The 19,386-nt window shown below is 41.0% G+C and overlaps 1 protein-coding gene across 4 annotated transcripts in view; it reads right to left on the reverse strand.

The window, feature by feature from the left end:
• Nucleotides 1-19,386, reverse strand: part of ANKRD13B (ankyrin repeat domain 13B) — a 242,923-nt gene that overhangs the window by 45,984 nt on the left and 177,553 nt on the right. For all 4 annotated transcript variants that reach the window (XM_077294291.1, XM_077294288.1, XM_077294292.1 and 1 more), the window contains exons 4-6: nucleotides 4,545-4,590; nucleotides 2,566-2,709; nucleotides 2,291-2,480 (exon numbers count right to left, since the gene is read on the reverse strand). In XM_077294291.1, coding sequence (XP_077150406.1) covers nucleotides 2,291-2,480; nucleotides 2,566-2,709; nucleotides 4,545-4,590 — 380 coding nt within the window. The remainder of the gene's footprint in view (nucleotides 1-2,290; nucleotides 2,481-2,565; nucleotides 2,710-4,544; nucleotides 4,591-19,386) is intronic.

The raw sequence follows: 19,386 nt of genomic DNA on the forward strand, positions 1-19,386 counted from the left end.
CAAACGTAAGTATGAACTAGATTCAGCAAAGAGAGGCCCACTAAATAATAGCAGAAATATAGAAAGCGGACTTATGTGGTCAGCGAAAAACCCTACTAAAATATCCACGCTGAATATCCAAGAACCCCCATACCGACTAACGGTATGGGGGGAGAATATCAGCCCCCTAAGAGCTTCCAGCAAAATCAGGAATCACATTATGAACAAGCTGGACAAAAACAGAATAATACAAATAAACAAAAAAACAAGAAAGCAGGATTTAGCTTATGTTGCAAAAATCAGGACCAGTAGACAAGAGCAACCAGACAAGGACTGATTACATGGATGCCAGGCAATGGACTAAGACTCCAGGAAGTTTAAATAGAAACACCCAGAGTCTTAACGAAGCAGGTGACTACAAACCTGGGGAAAGAGTATCCAAGAGCCATACCGCGAGTGACCACAAGAGGGAGCCCAAAAGTATAGTTCATAACATCCCACGTATCAACGCAGCTCCAATACTGTACTTATTTCCTCCTCATGTGCTTTCCCCCTTGACTATAGCCTGTTTTCTTCACTCTCCTTTTGTTTGTCTTCTTTGCTCGCTTCAGATAGATTCCTCTCTCTCCAATGTAGATTTGTGTACAACCACCTTCTTTTTGCTATCACTAATACTGAGAGAAATGAGCAGAAGTGCCGAGATGGCCGACTGGAGCAAGAACTCTAACGATTTGTATTTTATTTTACAGATAATTCAGCTAAATAAGGAACTTCCAGCTGCACTGAAGCAGTAAAACTCAACATTGACCCTTTATTGAGCCTCATAAACCAAACCAGACACTATTTACAGACACGTTTCAGGTTGTTAGTCCCTCATCAGTGCAAACCAAAAGGTATCATTTGGCTGGATGCGAGGCCTCTAATGGGAATCTAAGAGGTAAGGTTTCTCGCCTTATAAATAGTGCCATGCCAGTGTGAGGGGACTTATAGGCCATGCAATACTCCTCTGGGAAATTAAATGTGCAAACAGTCTCTTCAGAGGAAGAACACTTGAAATCTACTGGGTCCTATTGGAAGCAGCAATCCTAAAAGTCAATATATTTAATATTTGAATTTTAATATTTAAATTTTATATTTAAATATTTAATATATTTAATATTTAAATTTTATATTTAAAGAGCCTTGCCATATGACTTAGGACAAAAGCATAAGCAGACACACTATTTGCAGACACGTGTTTCGGGGAGGTTACTTCTCCTTTACAAGCATTGCATGGCCATTAAGTTTCCTTTATCCGTTATGGCAATCGCCACAAGGAGAGACATTATCCTTTGGAGCCCTGTCAGAGGCCTCTCATCCAGACAAATCCAATCTCTTGCTTTGAAATGATGAGATGCAAAAACCCAGAAACACGTCTGCAAATGGAGTATCTGGTTTGGCTTTTATCCTAAGTCATATAGCAAGACTTGTTCAAGGGTCAATAATGACTTTTAGGATTGCTACTTTCAAGAGGTGGTGCTAAAGTTCAAGTCCGGTTCCTCTCTGAAGAGACTATTTGCATACTTAATTTGCCACAAAAGCATTACATAGACTGTACGTCTCCTCACACCAGCATTTTAAAGCATACAGCTCTGGCAAAAATCAAGAGACCACTACAAAACGTTCAGTTTGTCTGATTTTTCTCTTTATAGGTACTGTATATTTTTGAGTAAAATGTAAATTATTCTTTTATTCTATAAACTTCCGACAACATGTCTCCGAATTTCCAAGCAATAAATTTTGTATTTATTTTTTTTTCTGAAAAGGAGAAATGGTCAAAATTTTTTAAAAAAACATTGCTTTCAGGCCTCAAATAATCCAATAAAACAAGTTCATAATCATTTAGAAACAAAAATACTAATGTTTTAGCTCAGGAAGAGTTCAGAAATCAATATTTTGTGGAATAACCATGATCTTTAATCACAGCTTTCATGCGTCTCGGCACGCTTTCCACCAGTCTTTCACACTGCTTCTGGCACAAAAAATGTAAGCAGTTCTTCTTTGTTTGATGGCTTGTGACTATCCATCATCCTCTTGATTACATTCCAGAGGTTTTCAGAGCCCATGACAGGGTTTTGATGTGGTGGACTGGTCTCTTAATTTTTATCAGAGCTGTATGTAACCTTTTCATGTAGACAATGACTATACTTACCCAGTATACTGGCATTCACAGGTGAAGCCACACTTTAGGATTCAATGCATAAAATGATTCAGGGAAGATATTGGACTTTCATATAATAACTTTTACCATCCCCTTTCTCTTCTTACTCACCTCTCAAAGGCAATATTCTTGGTATCTAACTGAGTAGTGACCACAGGGGCTGTCAGGCGACTCATGGCCTGTTCTTCGGTGGGCTGCACAGCAGCCAGCAGAACTTCATGGTCCTGGGAGCCTAAAGTCAGAGTTTCAGAGAAGACAACTCTTCGGTCATGGTCGATTTCCATGACCACGGCGCTGGTGTCTGTAGATATAGTTAGGTCTAGCTTTAGAAACAGCATATAAAATGCAATAGTCTCATGTACATTTTGGGTTTTAGAATTCCTCACCTTGACCCTTGAAGATAAAACTACGGTTCCCTCGTTGCCAGGTCATGTGATCAAACCCAAGTAGTGTCGTGTCCACACGCAGGTTCTGCCCACTTTTCCAAACCTTGTATGTATCACTAGGGCAGATCTTTGAGACCAGGGGCACTACGGAAATGGAAAAAAAAAGAGCAAAATGTTAGGAGTTTTCTGGAGTCTGAACATTTTTGGGGTCTGTGCACACACTGCTTTTTTGTCATGTTTTATCTGCGTCTTTTCGTCATAAAGCCTGAATTATTTCCTAGTACTAGCAAAGTGAATGAGATTCTTGAAGTCTCGTGCATACATTGCTTAACTTTTTCCTTGCAGATTTTCAGAAGATTTAAGTCTGCAGCATGTCAGTTCTTTCAGGGTGTTTGCTTCAAATTTCATCCATACTAACGAGTGGGGAAAAATCCACAACAAAAAAGCATGTAAAAAACGAGGCGAAAACGCAAGAAAAATATGCGTATTTTATACAGCATTTTTCCTGCAAACACATCAGAGTTTCCCCTTTTTTACTGTAATTTTTCGGCTGTATTTTTTCACTCCAATCAATAATAAAGAAACGGCAAGAGGTTTTTTAAAGCGAACCTGTCAGCGGGATTTTGCTAAGTAAACTACAGGCATTGTCAGGTTGGCAGTGTTAAACTGATTAAAATGATACCTGGGATGAAGAAATCAGTCTTGTGGTTCTTGTGTAATCAGTGATAGAAGTTTTCAGTTAATGATATACCTGTGCTCCGGGGCTGGACTGCAGGCAGAGTTTTATCTTCCTGCTCTAAGCAAAAGAAAGACCTGTCCACAGGCCGCCTCAAAGCACAAACATGTTCCTCATCATAGAGACAGACGGTTTGTGCTTCGGGGCAGCCTGTGAACAGGTCTTTCCTTGGTACTGTATCTCTGGCTTAGAGCAGGAAGATAAGACTCTGCCTACAGTCCCGCCCTGGAGCGCAGACATATCATTAACTGATAACTTCTAATACTGATTACATAAGAACCACACGACTGATTTCTTTACCCCAGGTATTATTTTAATCAGTTTAACACTGCCAACCTGACAATGTCTGTGGTTTACTTATCAAAATCCTGCTGACAGGTTCGCTTTAAGCAAAACTAGTAGCAAAATTATTCACCTCACTGTCTATAGCTATGTATACGGAAAGCCTTTTGTGGGCGGGGCTAGCTTCCTCAGCTCTGCTTCATGTTAAATCTAAAAGCTCTGCTTGTGCCAGAACGGCTGCATCTAATAATCTACGGTAAGTGATACATTGTTGGATTCAGGATCTCTTTGCCCAAACGATGCTGCTCTCAGATGTGGTAGCAAAAACCTGTTGACAGATTTCCTTTAAAGGGAATCTGTCACCAGGGTTTTGTCAACTAATCTGAGAGAAGCATAATGTAGGCAAAGATACACTGATTCCAGTATTGTGTCACTTACTGCGCTGCTTAGTGTAGTTTTGGTAAAACCACAGTTTTATCAGTAGGTGATTATCACTAAAGGACTAGTAAACCTGCTGTCACATAGTCCTCCATATTCATGAGCTCTGTATAACCCCACCCCCACCACTGTTTGGCAGCTTTTTGCCTACACACAGTGTACAGAGAAAGCTGACAATCAGTGATGTGGAAGGGGTTATGCTTGGCTCCGAATTTACAGAACTAGTAGATCTACAGCAGAGAAAACAGTTTTTAATCAAAACTGCAGCATCCAGTAAAGTAAGTGAAACATCTCTGGAATTAGGGTTCTTTGCCCCATAATGATGCTCTTAGTCATAGGGTGCACATTGCACCAGAAACGCGTCAGCCTGTTTTATGGTGTTTTTTCTTCTTAAGGACTAAATAAACTTTGGTGTAATTTTACCTTGATGGTGTGCTATCTACAATCCTCTCTCCACTGCATGGAATGTCCATTATTGTAATTTTACCAGAAAATAAAGCATACAGTATATTTTATTACTCACCCCAACTGGTAAACTCCCATTTCATTTCGACATAAAAGTCCTGCGCCTAAAAGGCAAAAAATTCTCTCTATGAACAGGTGCAGTAATACCAACAGAACAGAACTTTATTGATGTCAAACACTAGTTTGCATTAAGCAAATATTTTATTACAACTAAGTACAATTAAATATTTATTAAAGCATTGCCACCATTGGATAATTACTTGAAAGCACATCCGTCTTAGGACATTTACATTCCTGTGTTGTCATTTGTACATAGACGTGAACGTCTTTACATTGCTTAATTTGTCAGGAATATAAATGATTGCCTTAAGGCAAAATATTGACATTTACGGCCACAATCAAAATGATTCACATATATTAGCAATATCAATAAATAAATATCAAAAAGTCACTGAGTAATGGAATATTGCCATAGGTGTGAATAAGTAATGGTCAAACACAACATTCGAAAGTCAAGTTAATAAAGGTGGAACCCAGTGTGATATTAAACGCTGCCTGTCTGGAAGACAATGGTGTCCTTCTCCAAATAGCCACATCACGAACATCGGCCAGTAAACTTGAACTTCCAGTGGTATGGGCTTTGTGCTCTCCCCAGATCTACATTTTTCGTTCTCAAAAGATCCAAATTAAAACAAGCAGTGAAGAGGTGGTTTGCACTCCAAACAGGTGATGTATTACACCCTGGCCTGACTCGAGTTTCGCCTGCTTGGCTTCTTCAGGGGTGTGCCCATACAATCAATCCTATCCATTTTTAAACTCTGAGATTATAAAAAAATACAGCATGCACTGGGACTCTCAAATAAAAACACAACTTCAATGCATTTAAAAAAATATATATTATATATATATATAAAAATACAAAATCAACATGTAATCATAACACATAAAATAATAAATAAAACAAAATGGTAACATCAATGAATCAAAAATAAACAAGGTTTCAATTCCACTTTAAGACCATTACGGGATAAAGTTCCTATTGTATAAATACAGAAACTCTCTCCTAAATTAATGTCCCCAATACGATACCCATCTCGAAAATTTTTCAAAACCTTTTAAATTGCAAAAATATTTTTTTATCCATATAAATAACAATGTGCTTCAAACCTCTCTTAATATTTGAAATGTGCTCTCTAAGGCTGGTTTCACATTTGCGTCTTTGTGCGCAGCGTTTGATCCGCATGCGTCATGCGTCCATATATTTAACATGGTGTATGCATGTGTCGTTTCGCGGTGTGTGGCTGGGCGCGGCGAACGCAACACGTTGCATTTTTGGAGGCGTCAAAAATATGTCAAATATGCGCAGGCATGCGCATGCGGATGAGTGCGTTAAAAAACCCACATTACTGTCTATGGGAACGCATGCGTACGCAAGGACATGCGTACACATGCATTCAATGAGCTTGCGTACTTCGGACTGCGCATGTCCAGGAACTGTTTTAGAGACACAACTATTGAGAGACGCCCTCCTGGAAATATCGAATGCATGCGCAACGCAAACGCAGGCAAAAAACGCATACAAAAGCATGCACACGCAGCATTTTTTAGCCGTTATGCGTAAGCTGATGCGGATAAAAAACTATGGGTAAACATGCGTTTTGGCATGTGTTTGCAGATGCAGATGATTCGCTGCGCACATATACGCAAATATGAACTTAGCCTAACCCCAGTCCTCAATGTTCATATTGTACGTCAAAAAGGCCACACAGGCACTCAAACATGAAAATCACATTGGTACTATGACAAGTCAAAACTGTGTTAATATGGTATGTTTATTATCCCTTCGCTTTAAAGAAAAAAAGCAGCCATATGGATTAAATGTTTTTGAAATTGAAAAGGTTTTGAAAAATTGGTGAGGCAGGAATCATATTAAGAACATTAATTTATGAGAGACTTTCTGAATTTACACAACAGGAATTTTATCCCCTAATGGTTTTAACGTGGAACTTGAATTGAACTCTTATTTAGACTAATGTTTATCTTTTATTTTTTGTTGTTTTATTTACTGTTTTCTGTGTTATGACTATATATATATATATATATATATATATATATATATATATATATATATATTTATTATTATGTATTTGCTTTAAAATGCATCAAGACTGTGTTTTATGATTGGAGAATCCTAGTGAATTCTTGTTTTTATATGATCTCAAAGTTTAAAAATTGTTAGGGTTAATTGTTTGGGCCCAGAAGTAGCTACGAGCGCGAAACTCAAGTTGTGCCAGGCTGTAATTCAGCACCCATTTGGAGTGCAAGATACCACTCCACTGCTTGATTTGGATCTTGTGAATACAATACCGTATTTTTCGGACTATAAGACGCACCGGACGATAAGATGCACCCCAAATTTTCAAAAGGAAGATAGAGAGAAAAAAAAATATGTCAAATGGGGGTCCGTCTTACAGTCTGAATTCAGCTTACCGGGGAGGGGTTTCAGCACAGGTGGAGGAGCGGTCACAGGGGTTGTTTGGTGGTCCAGGCTGGTGCGGTGGCCTCTGGGAAATCCCATCCCTGGCAGGTGCTGCTCTGTGGTGCTGCTCCGTGGTGTGGCGGGCTCCACCGACATTTTGCGACAGGTGCTCTGTGGGGCTGCGGTGCTGTGTCGGGCTGCAGTGGCCTGTGGAGCAGCGGTGGCATGTGGGGCGGTGGTGGCGGTGCTCTGTGGGACGGCGGTGGTCTGTGGGGTGGCAGGGCTCCGCCGGCATTTCGTGAATAACCAGAGGCCCGCACAGATCCATTCCTGCGATGCGGTGGCCTCCAGGAAAATGCCCGCCGGGGCGGCACATGCTCAGATTCAGATCTCGCCAATGAGATCTCATCTCCCGAGATTTCGGAATGAGATCTCATTGCTGAGATCTGAATCTGAGCTTGCGCTGCCCTTGGCGGCCATTTTCCCGGAGGCCACCGCATCGCAGGAATGGATCTGCGTGGGTCTCCAGGCATTCACAAAATGTCGGCGGAGCCCCGGCGCCCCACAGGCCACCGCCACCGTCGTCCCACAGAGCACCACCACCGCCGTCCCACAGAGCACCGCCACCGCCGCCCAACAGGTCACCGCACAACAGAGAGCTGCACCAGCCTGGGAAGGGAGGCTGCAGCATCAGACCGGGATCGCCGCCACGGTATTTGTAAGTATATTTTTTGACTATAAGACGCACCCCCATTTCCCCAAAACATTTTTGGGGAAAAAAGTGCGTCTTATAGTCTGAAGAATACGGTAAATGCTTTGGGGCTAATTGAACACTTGTATACTTGTGCTTCACCAATGTGTTTTTTCCTGACTCTCTACATATTGGTAGATCTGGCACAGAACTTCAATACTATTGGAGGTTCAAGTTTTCTGGTCTTGGTTTTTGTTTTGGACATTGGGAAAAGGACATTGGTGTTTCCAACGAGGCAGTGTATAACATCATTCAAAATGATTCACCCTCCATTTCAAATTATGTTTATTAGTAAAATGTACAAAATGTCTGTTGTTTGCAATAATCCAATCAAATAAGAACAATCTAAATAGCTCAACAAACTAATTTAACAAGTGGTTTCTCCAAATTCAGCACAAAGTGCCACATTTAATGACTACGGCAGTATGAGAATTATTCACCCCTTCACGGTAAGCACCTTTAGTACTTAGTGCAACCTCTTTGGCTGTTATGACCTGCTGCAAATGTAATCTATAGCCAGACACCCGCTTCTGGCAGCGTTCCTGGGGAGTTTTAAACTGTGTGCACAAGTTGCGTTTTTGTTGCATTTTTTCAGTGCAGATTTGTCACAAAACCTTCAGCTATGTGCACACGTTGCAGATTTGACTGTTGAATTCTCTGTGCAGATTCTGCATTTCTTGGCAGAAAATGCGGGTCAGAATTTGCGCCTTTTTTTTGGTATGTGCACACGTTGCAGATTTCTTCTATGGAATGGGTGCAGAAACGCAGCAGATCTGCACAAAGAATTGACATGGTCCTTTTTGAATCTGCTGCGTTTTCCGTGCAGAATTTTCCGCACCATTAGCACAGCGTTTTTTTTGCCACTGATTTACATTGTACTGTAAATCACTTGCAAATCTGAAGCGTTTCTGCGTGGAAAAAAAAGCTGCGGATCTGCAGGAAATCTGCAACGTGTGCATAGAGCTCATGCACACGTTGCTTGTTTGTGACTTGTAGAGCTTTCACTGACTAGGAAACTGGCCCAAGGACTCTTCCGTGCAGCGCACGCTTCAAAGATTGTTTAATAGCCCATACTAGTGAGCTGATGTGATTTTTTTTTCTTTTTTGCTTATTTCTAACATACAATCAAACATCACAGTCAGCTAGCCACTAGCCAGTCCAGATATTTGATGTGTTTTATCTCATACACCCCAGATGCATCTATTGTAGCCATTCATTAGTTGTATCAGTTGTGCTTGAGGTAACACCTGATTTGCACAATTCTGAGATCGCAGCAGTCATTAACAGTGGTGCTTTGGCTTCATCAAAATTCAGGAGTAATTCACTTTGAAAAGATGCAAGTGCTGTAGTCCCCAAAGAATTAGCAATTTTTGTAGTTTTCACTCCAGTTTTCCCAGGCTCTGCCAAAATGGGTGCAGTCAGGGCAAGACGCCACGACCAGTCTAATTCATGCTGAACTATGGATTTCCTGACATCAGAAATCTTACTCCAGTCCCTAACTGGAGTAAGACTTGTGACAGAGCACATGGAGGAGCACGCCACTTGTCAGATGCTCATGTGTGCCCTGATCTTTGTGCTGTATTTGGAGAAGTCATTTATTCTATTAGTTGTGTTCAGCTATTTAAATTGTTCTTGTTTAATGCAAACAGCGGAAGTTTGTAAATCTTGCGAGTAAACCTGATTTACAATGAGGGGTTGAATAACGGGAACATGGTCTGATCATACCACAGCTCCTGGGCAGGGGAGGAAGCAAAAGAGTATACAGACAGGACAGCGGGGATCACAGCTGATTCTTTCTGTGAAGTACAATATTGTTTAAAACAGGCAGGGAACTATTTTGTTTCACAAAAAGAGTCACTTGCGATCCCGTGCTGTAATGTCTGTATATTTTCTTTTTCTTCCTCCCCTGCCCAGGAGCTGTGGTATGATCAGACCATGTTCCTGTATGGTCAGACACAGCCATTACACAGTACACAGCAGGGGAACATTTATAAGATTATCTCAGCACAGGAACATTTTATTTCAACACATCCAATTGTGGAAATGATTATTATTCCAAGATCTATTGATGGAAAGGAACTTTTGTTCGTGAGCCAACCACTTTAATGCAATAATATATGACGGATTTGCAACCATCGACCAGTGATCTATAAATAGGTTATAAACAATGATAATAGGACTTAATAGTTTTCCTTTTTTTCCTGCACTTGTGTCCTCTGGAGAAATGTAACCCACTTAGAGCCCTAGATAAACAGGCCTTCCAGGACTATGGGGATTTACTGACATGAAAAAGCACATTATCACTTAGTCACTAGCACGTCTCCAGGGACCAAGTCAGTTTCCAGCAGAGGACTGAGAAAGCAGGTGAAATATGGAATCTTTGCCCCGGAGTGACGGTTAAAGGGAGAAAAATCAAATAGTTGGAATGAAATATAGTCAATTCTGTGAAATCCACTCCTTACAAACTGTACAAGGTCACAATGTCAGACAGAGCTCATATTTGGATTGGACCGTTAGTATCTTATTACCACAGTGAAAAGTAGCTACCGTACATAACTTGCCAAAAACACTATTGATGAAAAAACTGAATCATGTTTTACGCTGGATATGTCTTATGGATGGTTGTGAATAAAAAGGATGTAAACACCATGGGCATACAAAGATGAGAGCATAACCCTCAGCAAAACTCATAATATGCCTCTTTCCGCTACGGATTTTTGCCACCATACTGTCAAAAAGCCTTGGCTCAGATTTGTATCCTCCAGAATGTTAGACTATTTTCACAAGTTGCGTTTTTGCAGCGTTTCTTTTTTTCTGCAGCCAAAACCTTCTCTTTTTGCAGTAAAGTAGCTGTGCACAACATTCAGGCTTTGCTGTGTTTTTGCTGCTTTTTATGGTGTTTTGTTGCGGATTATGTGTTTCATTTGTCTACAGTACACATTTAATAAAGTTAATTTTATTCACCAAAAAAGCAGCTAAAACGCATTTTTGTGGGTCTTTTTGCAGCATTTTTGCATTTAATCATTGCTTTCTATGGTGAAGAAAACACTGCAAAAATGCTGAAAGAATTGACAGGCTGTAGTTTTAACCCCTTTCCGACATTGGACGTAATCGTACGCCGAAGCCAGACTCCCCCTGTGTGCTGCGGGCTCTGGTGCTGAGCCCGCACCTTTCCGGGCACATGGCAGTTGATCTATGCAGCTGACATGTGCCCTAAACAGCTGCAAGTGGAATCGTGATCTACCAGCAGCTGTTAACTAGTTAAACGCAACGGTTGTTGCTAATTCTGCCCATCGGTGACCCCGTCACATGATCACAGTTCACCGATGGGTCAGCATGACAACCAGAGGTCTGCAGCAGACCTCTATGGTTGTCATTGCCAGATTGCTTTGAGCGCCACCCGGTAGTCGGCGCTCATAGCAAGTGAGCATTTCTGCTACACACAGGCGATCTACATCGCCTTTGTGTAGCAGAGGCGATCGAAGTACTGCAGCTTCTAGTCTCCCATGTAGACTATTGAAGCATGCAAAAAGTAAAAAAAAAGTTTTAAAAAACATTTAAAATAAATAAAAGTTCAAATCATCCCCATTTTGCCCCATTCAAAATAAAACAATGATTAAAAAAAATCAAATATATACATATTTGGTATCACCTGATCTATCCATATAAAAAAAAATTAGCCCGATCGCTAAACAGCGTAACGAGAAAAAAAATACAGAATTACATTTTTTGCAATAAAATGCAAAAACAGGCAATTAAAAGATCGTATCTAAACCAAAAAGGTATCAATAAAAACGTCAGCTTGGCACGCAAAATAATAAAGTACGGTAATTCATTTGTTTTCCCAAGTGGTACCAAGACAAATTTCAAATCTTCAACTCACTGCAAAACCCCTCAAAAAACAAACAAAACAAGCCTAACATGGCTTTATCGATGAGAAAAAAAATGTTATTGGACTCAATATGGCGACACAAAACAAAATTTTTATTTTTGTCAATTTCTATTTTATATACTAACCCACAAAATAAAATCTAGCACGTCCTTTGAACCACACAGTAACGCCGGGTCACACTTGCGAGTGCAATAAGAGAAACTCGCATGAGTCTCTCGCATCAATACCCGGCACTGCCGCTGGCACTCGGGACCGGAGCATGCGGCTGCATAGAAATACATGTAGCTGCAAACTCCGATCCCAACTGCCGGCGGCAGTGCCGGGTATTGATGCGAGAGACTCAAGCGAGTTTCTCGTATTGCACACGCAAGTGTGACACCAGCCTAAATATCATTAAAAAAAAGAAATCCAAACAAAAATGGCAGAAATGCTGTTTTTCTAGCCAATTCTAAAGACTTTTTTTTTTAGGACATTGTAGCCCAAGTTGAATGCTGCCATTCAGCAATACCACAACTTTCACAACAACAAAAAAATAAAGCAATCATATGCGAACAGAAATTTTTTTTTATAGCTCTTAGGGTATGCGCACACGTTCAGGAATTTTCAAGTTTTTTGTGCGTTTTTTTCGCGATAAAAACGCTATAAAAATGCATAAAAAACGCATAGATATGCATCCTATCATTTAGAATGCATTCCGCATTTTTTGTGCACATGATGCGTTTTTTTCCGCAAAAAAAACGCATTGCGGGAAAAGAGGCATCATATTCATTATTTTTGCGGATTTTATGCAGATTTCCCATTGTTTTGGAGTGTCCGGAAAAAAACGCTAAAAATCCGCATAAAATCCGCAAAAAAAAACCGCGCAAAATCCGTGCAAAAAATGGGGGGAAAAAAGCGCATGCAGAATTCCTGGGAAAACCTCAGGTTTATCTCAGGAAAATTCTGCATGCATTCCGGACGTGTGCACATACCCTTAGAAGCCAAAAAAAAAGGAAAAATAAATCGTTCTAGTTCTGAAGGGGTTAAATTTTGCTAGTAATTTGTTAAATAAATTACATTTTATCATCGTTTTAAATGTAATCCTTTGGTGTCAGATATAGACGTGCAAGTTTACATCTTATGCTTCCTTTGAATTTTTATCTGTGATGTTCTGCATTTTGCTATTTTTTTTTAAGTCCCTTTGAATTTTATCTCTAAAAAAAATAGAATGGAAAATCTGCAGCGTGTTCAGGAAAAAAGGAAATGTTATCAGCCCTTAGAATACATAATAATGTATACATCTAAAAAAAAAAACCCACACCAAGAAACCAGAATGGAAAACATAAATGAGCGCTGCTCATGTTTACATACATTCTTTAGAAATTTCCATAGTGATATAACTGGATTATATAATGTAACCAAAAATCCAGACAAGTAAAGATATCTACAGAAGCCGATCAAGTTCCTATCTGCTTAACACATCAAATATCATTGGAAGACATTACTGAAAAGGGCAACTTAGTAGTTACTAAGGCTATGTACCCACGTTCAGGATTGTTCGCAGAATTTTCCTGATCAAAACCGGACTCCTTTCGCAGGAAATCTGCTCGCGTTTTTTTTTTGCGTTTTTTTCCCAGAGTGTCGCACTACTATATTATATAGTGGCAAATCTGGAGATTTTCCGCAAAATTAATGAACATCCTGTGCTTTTTTCCGTGATGCATTTTTTTTGCAGAAAAAAACGCAACATGGGCACAAAAATTGCAAAATGCATTCTAATAATGGGATGTTTAATGTAAGCTTTTTTTTAGCGTTTTTGCAGCGGAACACAGACAAAAAAATGCTAAAAATCCTTAAAAATCCTGAACGTGGGCACACAGCCTGAAGGGCACTGGTCTGAACGATATTACTAATACTTATAAAACTAGTGGTGTAGCTTTATAGGTCATAAATCAACAATAAAAATGATACCTGTTTTATAATCCAGTGTGCCAGCGCTGAGAAATTTAGCCTTGAAGAAAAATGCAAATTAGCCTGGAAGTGCATAGGGGGCGTGTCAAGGCTCGGACTGGCCCACCGGAGTACTGGAGGATTCTCCGGTGGGCCCAGGCACTGACACCTTCTGGCATACTGGCCAGCAGCTGCCTAGGGCCCCCACTGCTCCAGGGGCCCCCAGCCAGTGCCAATGGGCACCTGAGTCAAGGAGGCCCGCCCTGTGCCAACGTATCAGCAGCTGCAGACAGGATCCTGTCCCCACTGCTAAAGCAAAATGAATATTCACGTTTCCCCACGCCCCTATTGGCATGGAGAGGCGTGAATACCATTTCTCATTAAAAGCGGGCAGCATTAGCCGCAAGCTGCAGCTAACACTGCCCGCATGTAAAGCCCCACAACTGCACCACACACACGCACAGCACTGCATCACTCTCTCACACTCACACACAAATCACCGTACCACATACACACACACACCCAGGCACACAGAGCAGCACATCCCGGCATCCTGCTTCCTGTCTGAGACAGGCAGCCCAGCTGGATGACGTCATCATCCAGCGCGCTGTCTCATACAGAAAGCTGCCAGCGAGGAAGAGGCTGCCGGGATGAGCTGCTGCTGCTGCAGGGAGGTGAGCTGTGCTGTGTGTCTGTGTGCCTGCGTGTGTGTATGTCGTGCAGTGATTTGTGTGTGAGTGTGAGAGAGTGATGTGGTGCTGTGTGGGTGTGTGAGAGGGGTGGTAGGGAAGGCAATTATGCAGGTGATGGGCAATGATGGTGGGCGGAGGCAATGATGGAGGTGATGGGCAATGATATTGGGGGGCGGAGGCAATGATGGTGGTGGGGGGAGGCAATGATGGAGGTGATGAAATGGGCAATGATGGTGGTGGGATGATGGAGGTGATTATGGAGGTGATGAAATAGACAATGATGGTGGTGGGGGGAGGCAATGATAGAGGTGGAATGGGCAGTATTGAGGGTGGTGGGGGAGAATGATAGGGGTAGTGGGGGGAAGGCAATGATGGAGGTGGAGAGGGGCTGCATTATACTTTATGAGGGGGCAACATTATATTCTGTGGGTGACTGCATTATTCTCAGGGGACTACATTATATTCTGGGGGGCTATATCATACTATATGAGGGGGCTACAGTATACTCTATGGGGGAGCTGCATTATATTCTGTGGTGGGGCTGCATTATTCTCAGGACCACATTATATTCTGCGGGGGCTACATCATACTATATGAGGGGGGCAGCATTATGCCCTATGAGGGGGCTACAGTATACTCTATGGGGGGCTGCATTATATTCTGTGGTGGGCTGCATTATACCCTATGAGGGTGCTACATTATATTCTATGGTGGAGACTGTGTTATACCTGAGAGAGTTGCTGCATTATATTTTATGAAGGGGGCTACATTATTTTGTGAGGGGGCTACCTTATATTCTATGAAGGAGGCTACTTTATATTCTATGAGGGGGCAACATTATATTTTATGAGGGGGCTACCCCTTTATGACTCTACCCCAACCCCTGCTACATAATTAAGACATGTACTACCTTATATTATACCCTGATATTAGCGTGTTTTACCGCACAATTGGTGGTCTTGTATTTATTTCGTTGTAGTGACATAGTGGGCCCCAAGAATGATTTTCTCTGGTGGGCCCAAGGTCTTCCAGTCCGACGCTGGGCATGTCAATCCACTTTGAGTATATCAGCTCTTAATTCCTTGATTGACAGATGTGCCCTCTGCCAGCAAAAATACCTAACAAAGCAGAAGAAAGAGTTGTAATTCAAAGAGATGAAGGTGGTGCCGCGAAGGGAGAAATGAAGAAGGCAGATATCATCGGGGTGCATTGACATGCCCCCCAATGACTAGCGGGCTAATGTTCATGTCAAATCAAGGTTCCATTTATCAACGATGGAACATTGGATTACTACCAAAAGGTTAGAATTAATTGTTTTAGGACATACAACTGGTTTTATTAGTAAAATTGTCCTGATAGGGTTTCTTTATAGTAGACCTGTCAGTTAAAAGGGGCGGTCTTGTTTTGAAAAACCCTTATCATGAACCCTATGAGGGAACTCATAGTTAAAAGGGGTTGCCCCATGAACAAAGTTCATTTTAATCACTAGATCTTGGAATAACAATAATAAGTTCCACAATTGGATGTGATTAAAAAATATATTCCTGTGCAGAGATAATCTTATAAATGTGCCCCTGCTGTGTATTGTGTAATGGCCGTGTCTGACCATGCAGGAACATGGTCTGATCATAGCACAGCTCCTGTGCAGGGGAGGATGCAAAAGAGAGTATACAGACAGGACAGAAGGGAAACACAGCTGATTCTGTCTGTGAGGTAAAACATTGCTGAAAAACAGGCATAGAAATATTTTACATCACAGACAGAATTAGCAGCGATCCCCTCCTGTCCTGTCTGTATACTCTTTTCCTTCCTCCCATACCCAGGAGCTGTGGTATGATCAAACCATGTTCCTGCACGGTCAGACAAAGACATTACACAGTACACAGCCGGGGCACATTTATAAGATTATCTCAGCACAGGAACATTTATTTTAACACATCCAATTGTGGAACTTATTATTATTCTAAGATCTATTGATTAAAATTAACTTTGTGGGAAAACCCTTTCCCCTTCACGTCTGTATCCCTGCTTTTGATGTGGGTTCACAAGCTGAGCCCACATCTTTCCCCACACTCGATGGCTGATTTAATCAGGCATCAAGTGCCTCTAGTAGCCTCAGGTGGATCTGAGATCCACCCACGGCTGTTAACCAGTTACATGCTGCTGTCAATCACTGAATCACAATCTGTTGAAATAAATGGACACTGTGTAATTCTTAACCCCTTAATGACATATACACGTACAGGGTCATACCCCGTAACTCTGCCTTTGAAATGGGGCTCATAAGCTGAGCCCACATCTTTGCTGGCAGAAGATGACAAAGGCCAAGTACAAATGTTCAGTATTTGGTCTGTATTTCACATCAGTATTTATAAGCCGAAAGCAAGAGTGGAACAATCAAAGAAAATGTATAATAGAAACACGTCACCACTTCTGTAATTATCACCAACTCCTGGTTGTCAATTACAAATACTGATGGAAAATACTGACCAAATACTCAGCATGTGAACATGGACTAATAATCAGCTATTATCTGCCTCTAACAGCCCAAGGGTATCAACCTTCAACCTCTAAAATGCTGCTGTCAATCTGTGACAGATGCATTTACAGGATTCTGGCAGGTGGCGCGCTATTCTATGAGCCCATTGGTGTGCTCATGACGTGATCGCGGGGCACAAATGGGTTTCCATTATGGCCAGAGGTCTGCTGAAAACCTTTGTTCCTGTTATGATGTACTCTTGTGAAAGCCAGTGTGTAGGTGGCGTTCATAAGAGACCGTGATTTGTGCTATATACAGTGGGTACGGAAAGTATTCAGACCCCTTTAAATTTTTCACTCTTTTTCATTGCAGCTATTTGGTAAATTCAAAAAAGTTCATTTTTTTCTCATTAATGTACAGTCTGCACCCTATCTAGACTGAAAAAACACAGGAATGTAGAAATTTTTGCAAATTTATTAAAAAAGAAAAACTGAAATATCACATGGTCATAAGTATTCAGACCCTTTGCTCAGACACTCATATTTAAGTCACATGCTGTCCATTTCCTTGTGATCCTCCTTGAGATGGTTCTACTCCTTCATTGGAGTCCAGCTGTGTTTATTTAAACGGATAGGACTTGATTTGGAAAGGCACACACCTGTCTATATAAGACCTCACAGCTCACAGTGCTCGTCAGACCAAATGAGAATCATGAGGTCAAAGGAACTGGCCAAGGAGCTCAGAGACAGAATTGTGAAAAGGCACAGATCTGGCCAAGGTTGCAACAGAATTTCTGCAGTACTCAAGGTTCCCAAGAGCACAGTGGTCTCCATAATCCTTAAATGGAAGAAGTTTGGGACCATCAGAAGTCTTCCTAGACCTGGCCGTCCAGCCAAACTGAGCAATCATGGGAGAAGACCCTTGGTGAGAGACGTAAAGAAGAACCCCAAGATCACTGTGGCTGAGCTCAGAGATGCAGTAGGGAGATGGGAGAAAGTTCCACAAAGTCAACCATCATGGCAGCCCTCCACCAGTCGGGCCTTTATGGCAGAGTGGCCTGACGGAAGCCTCTCCTCAGTGCAAGACATATGAAAGCCCGCATAGAGTTTGCGAAAAAACACATGAAGGACTCCCAGACTTTGAGAAATAAGATTCTCTGGTCTGATGAGATGAAGATAGACCTTTTTGGTGATAATTCTAAGCGTTATGTGTGCAGAAAACCAGGCACTGCTCATCACCTGCCCAATACAATCCCAACAGTGAAACATGGTGATGGCAGCATCATGCTATGGGGGTGTTTTTCAGCTGCAGGGACAGGACGACTGGTTGTCATTGAAGAAAACATGAATGCGGCCAAGTACAGAGATATCCTGGATGAAAACCTCTTCCATAAAGCTCTGGACCTCATACTTGGCCGAAGGTTCACCTTCAAACAAGACACAGCTAAAATAACAAAGAAGTGGCTTCAGAACAACTCTGTGACCATTCTTGACTGCTCCAGCCAGAGCCCTGACCTAAACTCAATTGAGCATCTCTGGAGAGACCTGAAAATGACTGTCCACCAACGTTCACTATCCAATCTGACGGAACTGGAGAGGATCTGCAAGGAAGAATGGCAGAGGATCCCCCAAATCCAGATGTGAAAAACTTGTTGCATCACTCCAAATAAGACTCATGGCTGTACTAGCTCAAAAAGGTGCTTCTACTCAATACTGAGCAAAGGGTCTGAATACTTATGACCATGCGATATTTCAGTTTTTCTTTATTAATAAATTTGCAAAAAATTCTAAATTTCAGTTTTTTTTCAGTCAAGATGGGGTGCAGAGTGTGCATTAAAGAGAAAAAAAAAGAACTTTTTTGAATTTACCAAATGGCTGCAATGAAACAAAGAGTGAAAACTTTAAAGGGGTCTGAATACTTTCCGTACCCACTGTATATAGCAAAACTCTTGTATTATTGTGTATAGCACAAGAGATCAGATGATGGCAGGTTCAAATTAAAAAGTGAAAAAAGTGTTTTTAAAAAATATGAAAATTATATAAAAGTTCAAATCACCTTCGTTTTCCCCATTAAAAATTAAGAAATAAAAAAATACACATTTTTTAAATCGCTGCATTCGTAAAATGTTGTTCTATAAAAATATAAAATAAAATGATCTGACAGGTAAATGGCGTAACGAGCAAAAAAATCTAAATGCCAGAACTGTGGTTTTTCGGTAGACAACAGCAACACAAAAAAATGTGATAAGAAGCAACCAAAACATTGTATCTTCCCCCCCCCAAAAATATCAAAAACATTAGCTCTGTGTGCAAAAAAATAAGGTATCACACAGCCCCATATTTTGAAAATTGAAAACTTACGTGTGTCTCGGAATGGTTTCACAAGCAAATGTTTGTTTCTTCTTACAAATTTCTGAATTTTTGTTCACCACTTGAGTAAAACAAAAACAAAACTATACATATTTGGTATTAGTGTGATTATATGGACCTAGAGAATTATATTTCCAGGTCATTTTCACTGTAAAAAGAATGCTATAATTGAAAAAAATCCAAAAAATTGTTGCGGAATTGTGCTTTTTTTGCTATTTTGCCACACTTGGAATTTTTTTCCTGCTTTCCAGTACAGCACATGATAAAAAGCCATTTGGCTACCAGGAGTGCCGAGAAAATACGAGCTTT

This window comes from Ranitomeya variabilis, chromosome 3 (genome assembly GCF_051348905.1).
Source record: "Ranitomeya variabilis isolate aRanVar5 chromosome 3, aRanVar5.hap1, whole genome shotgun sequence".
Classification (NCBI taxonomy): Eukaryota; Metazoa; Chordata; class Amphibia; order Anura; family Dendrobatidae; genus Ranitomeya; species Ranitomeya variabilis.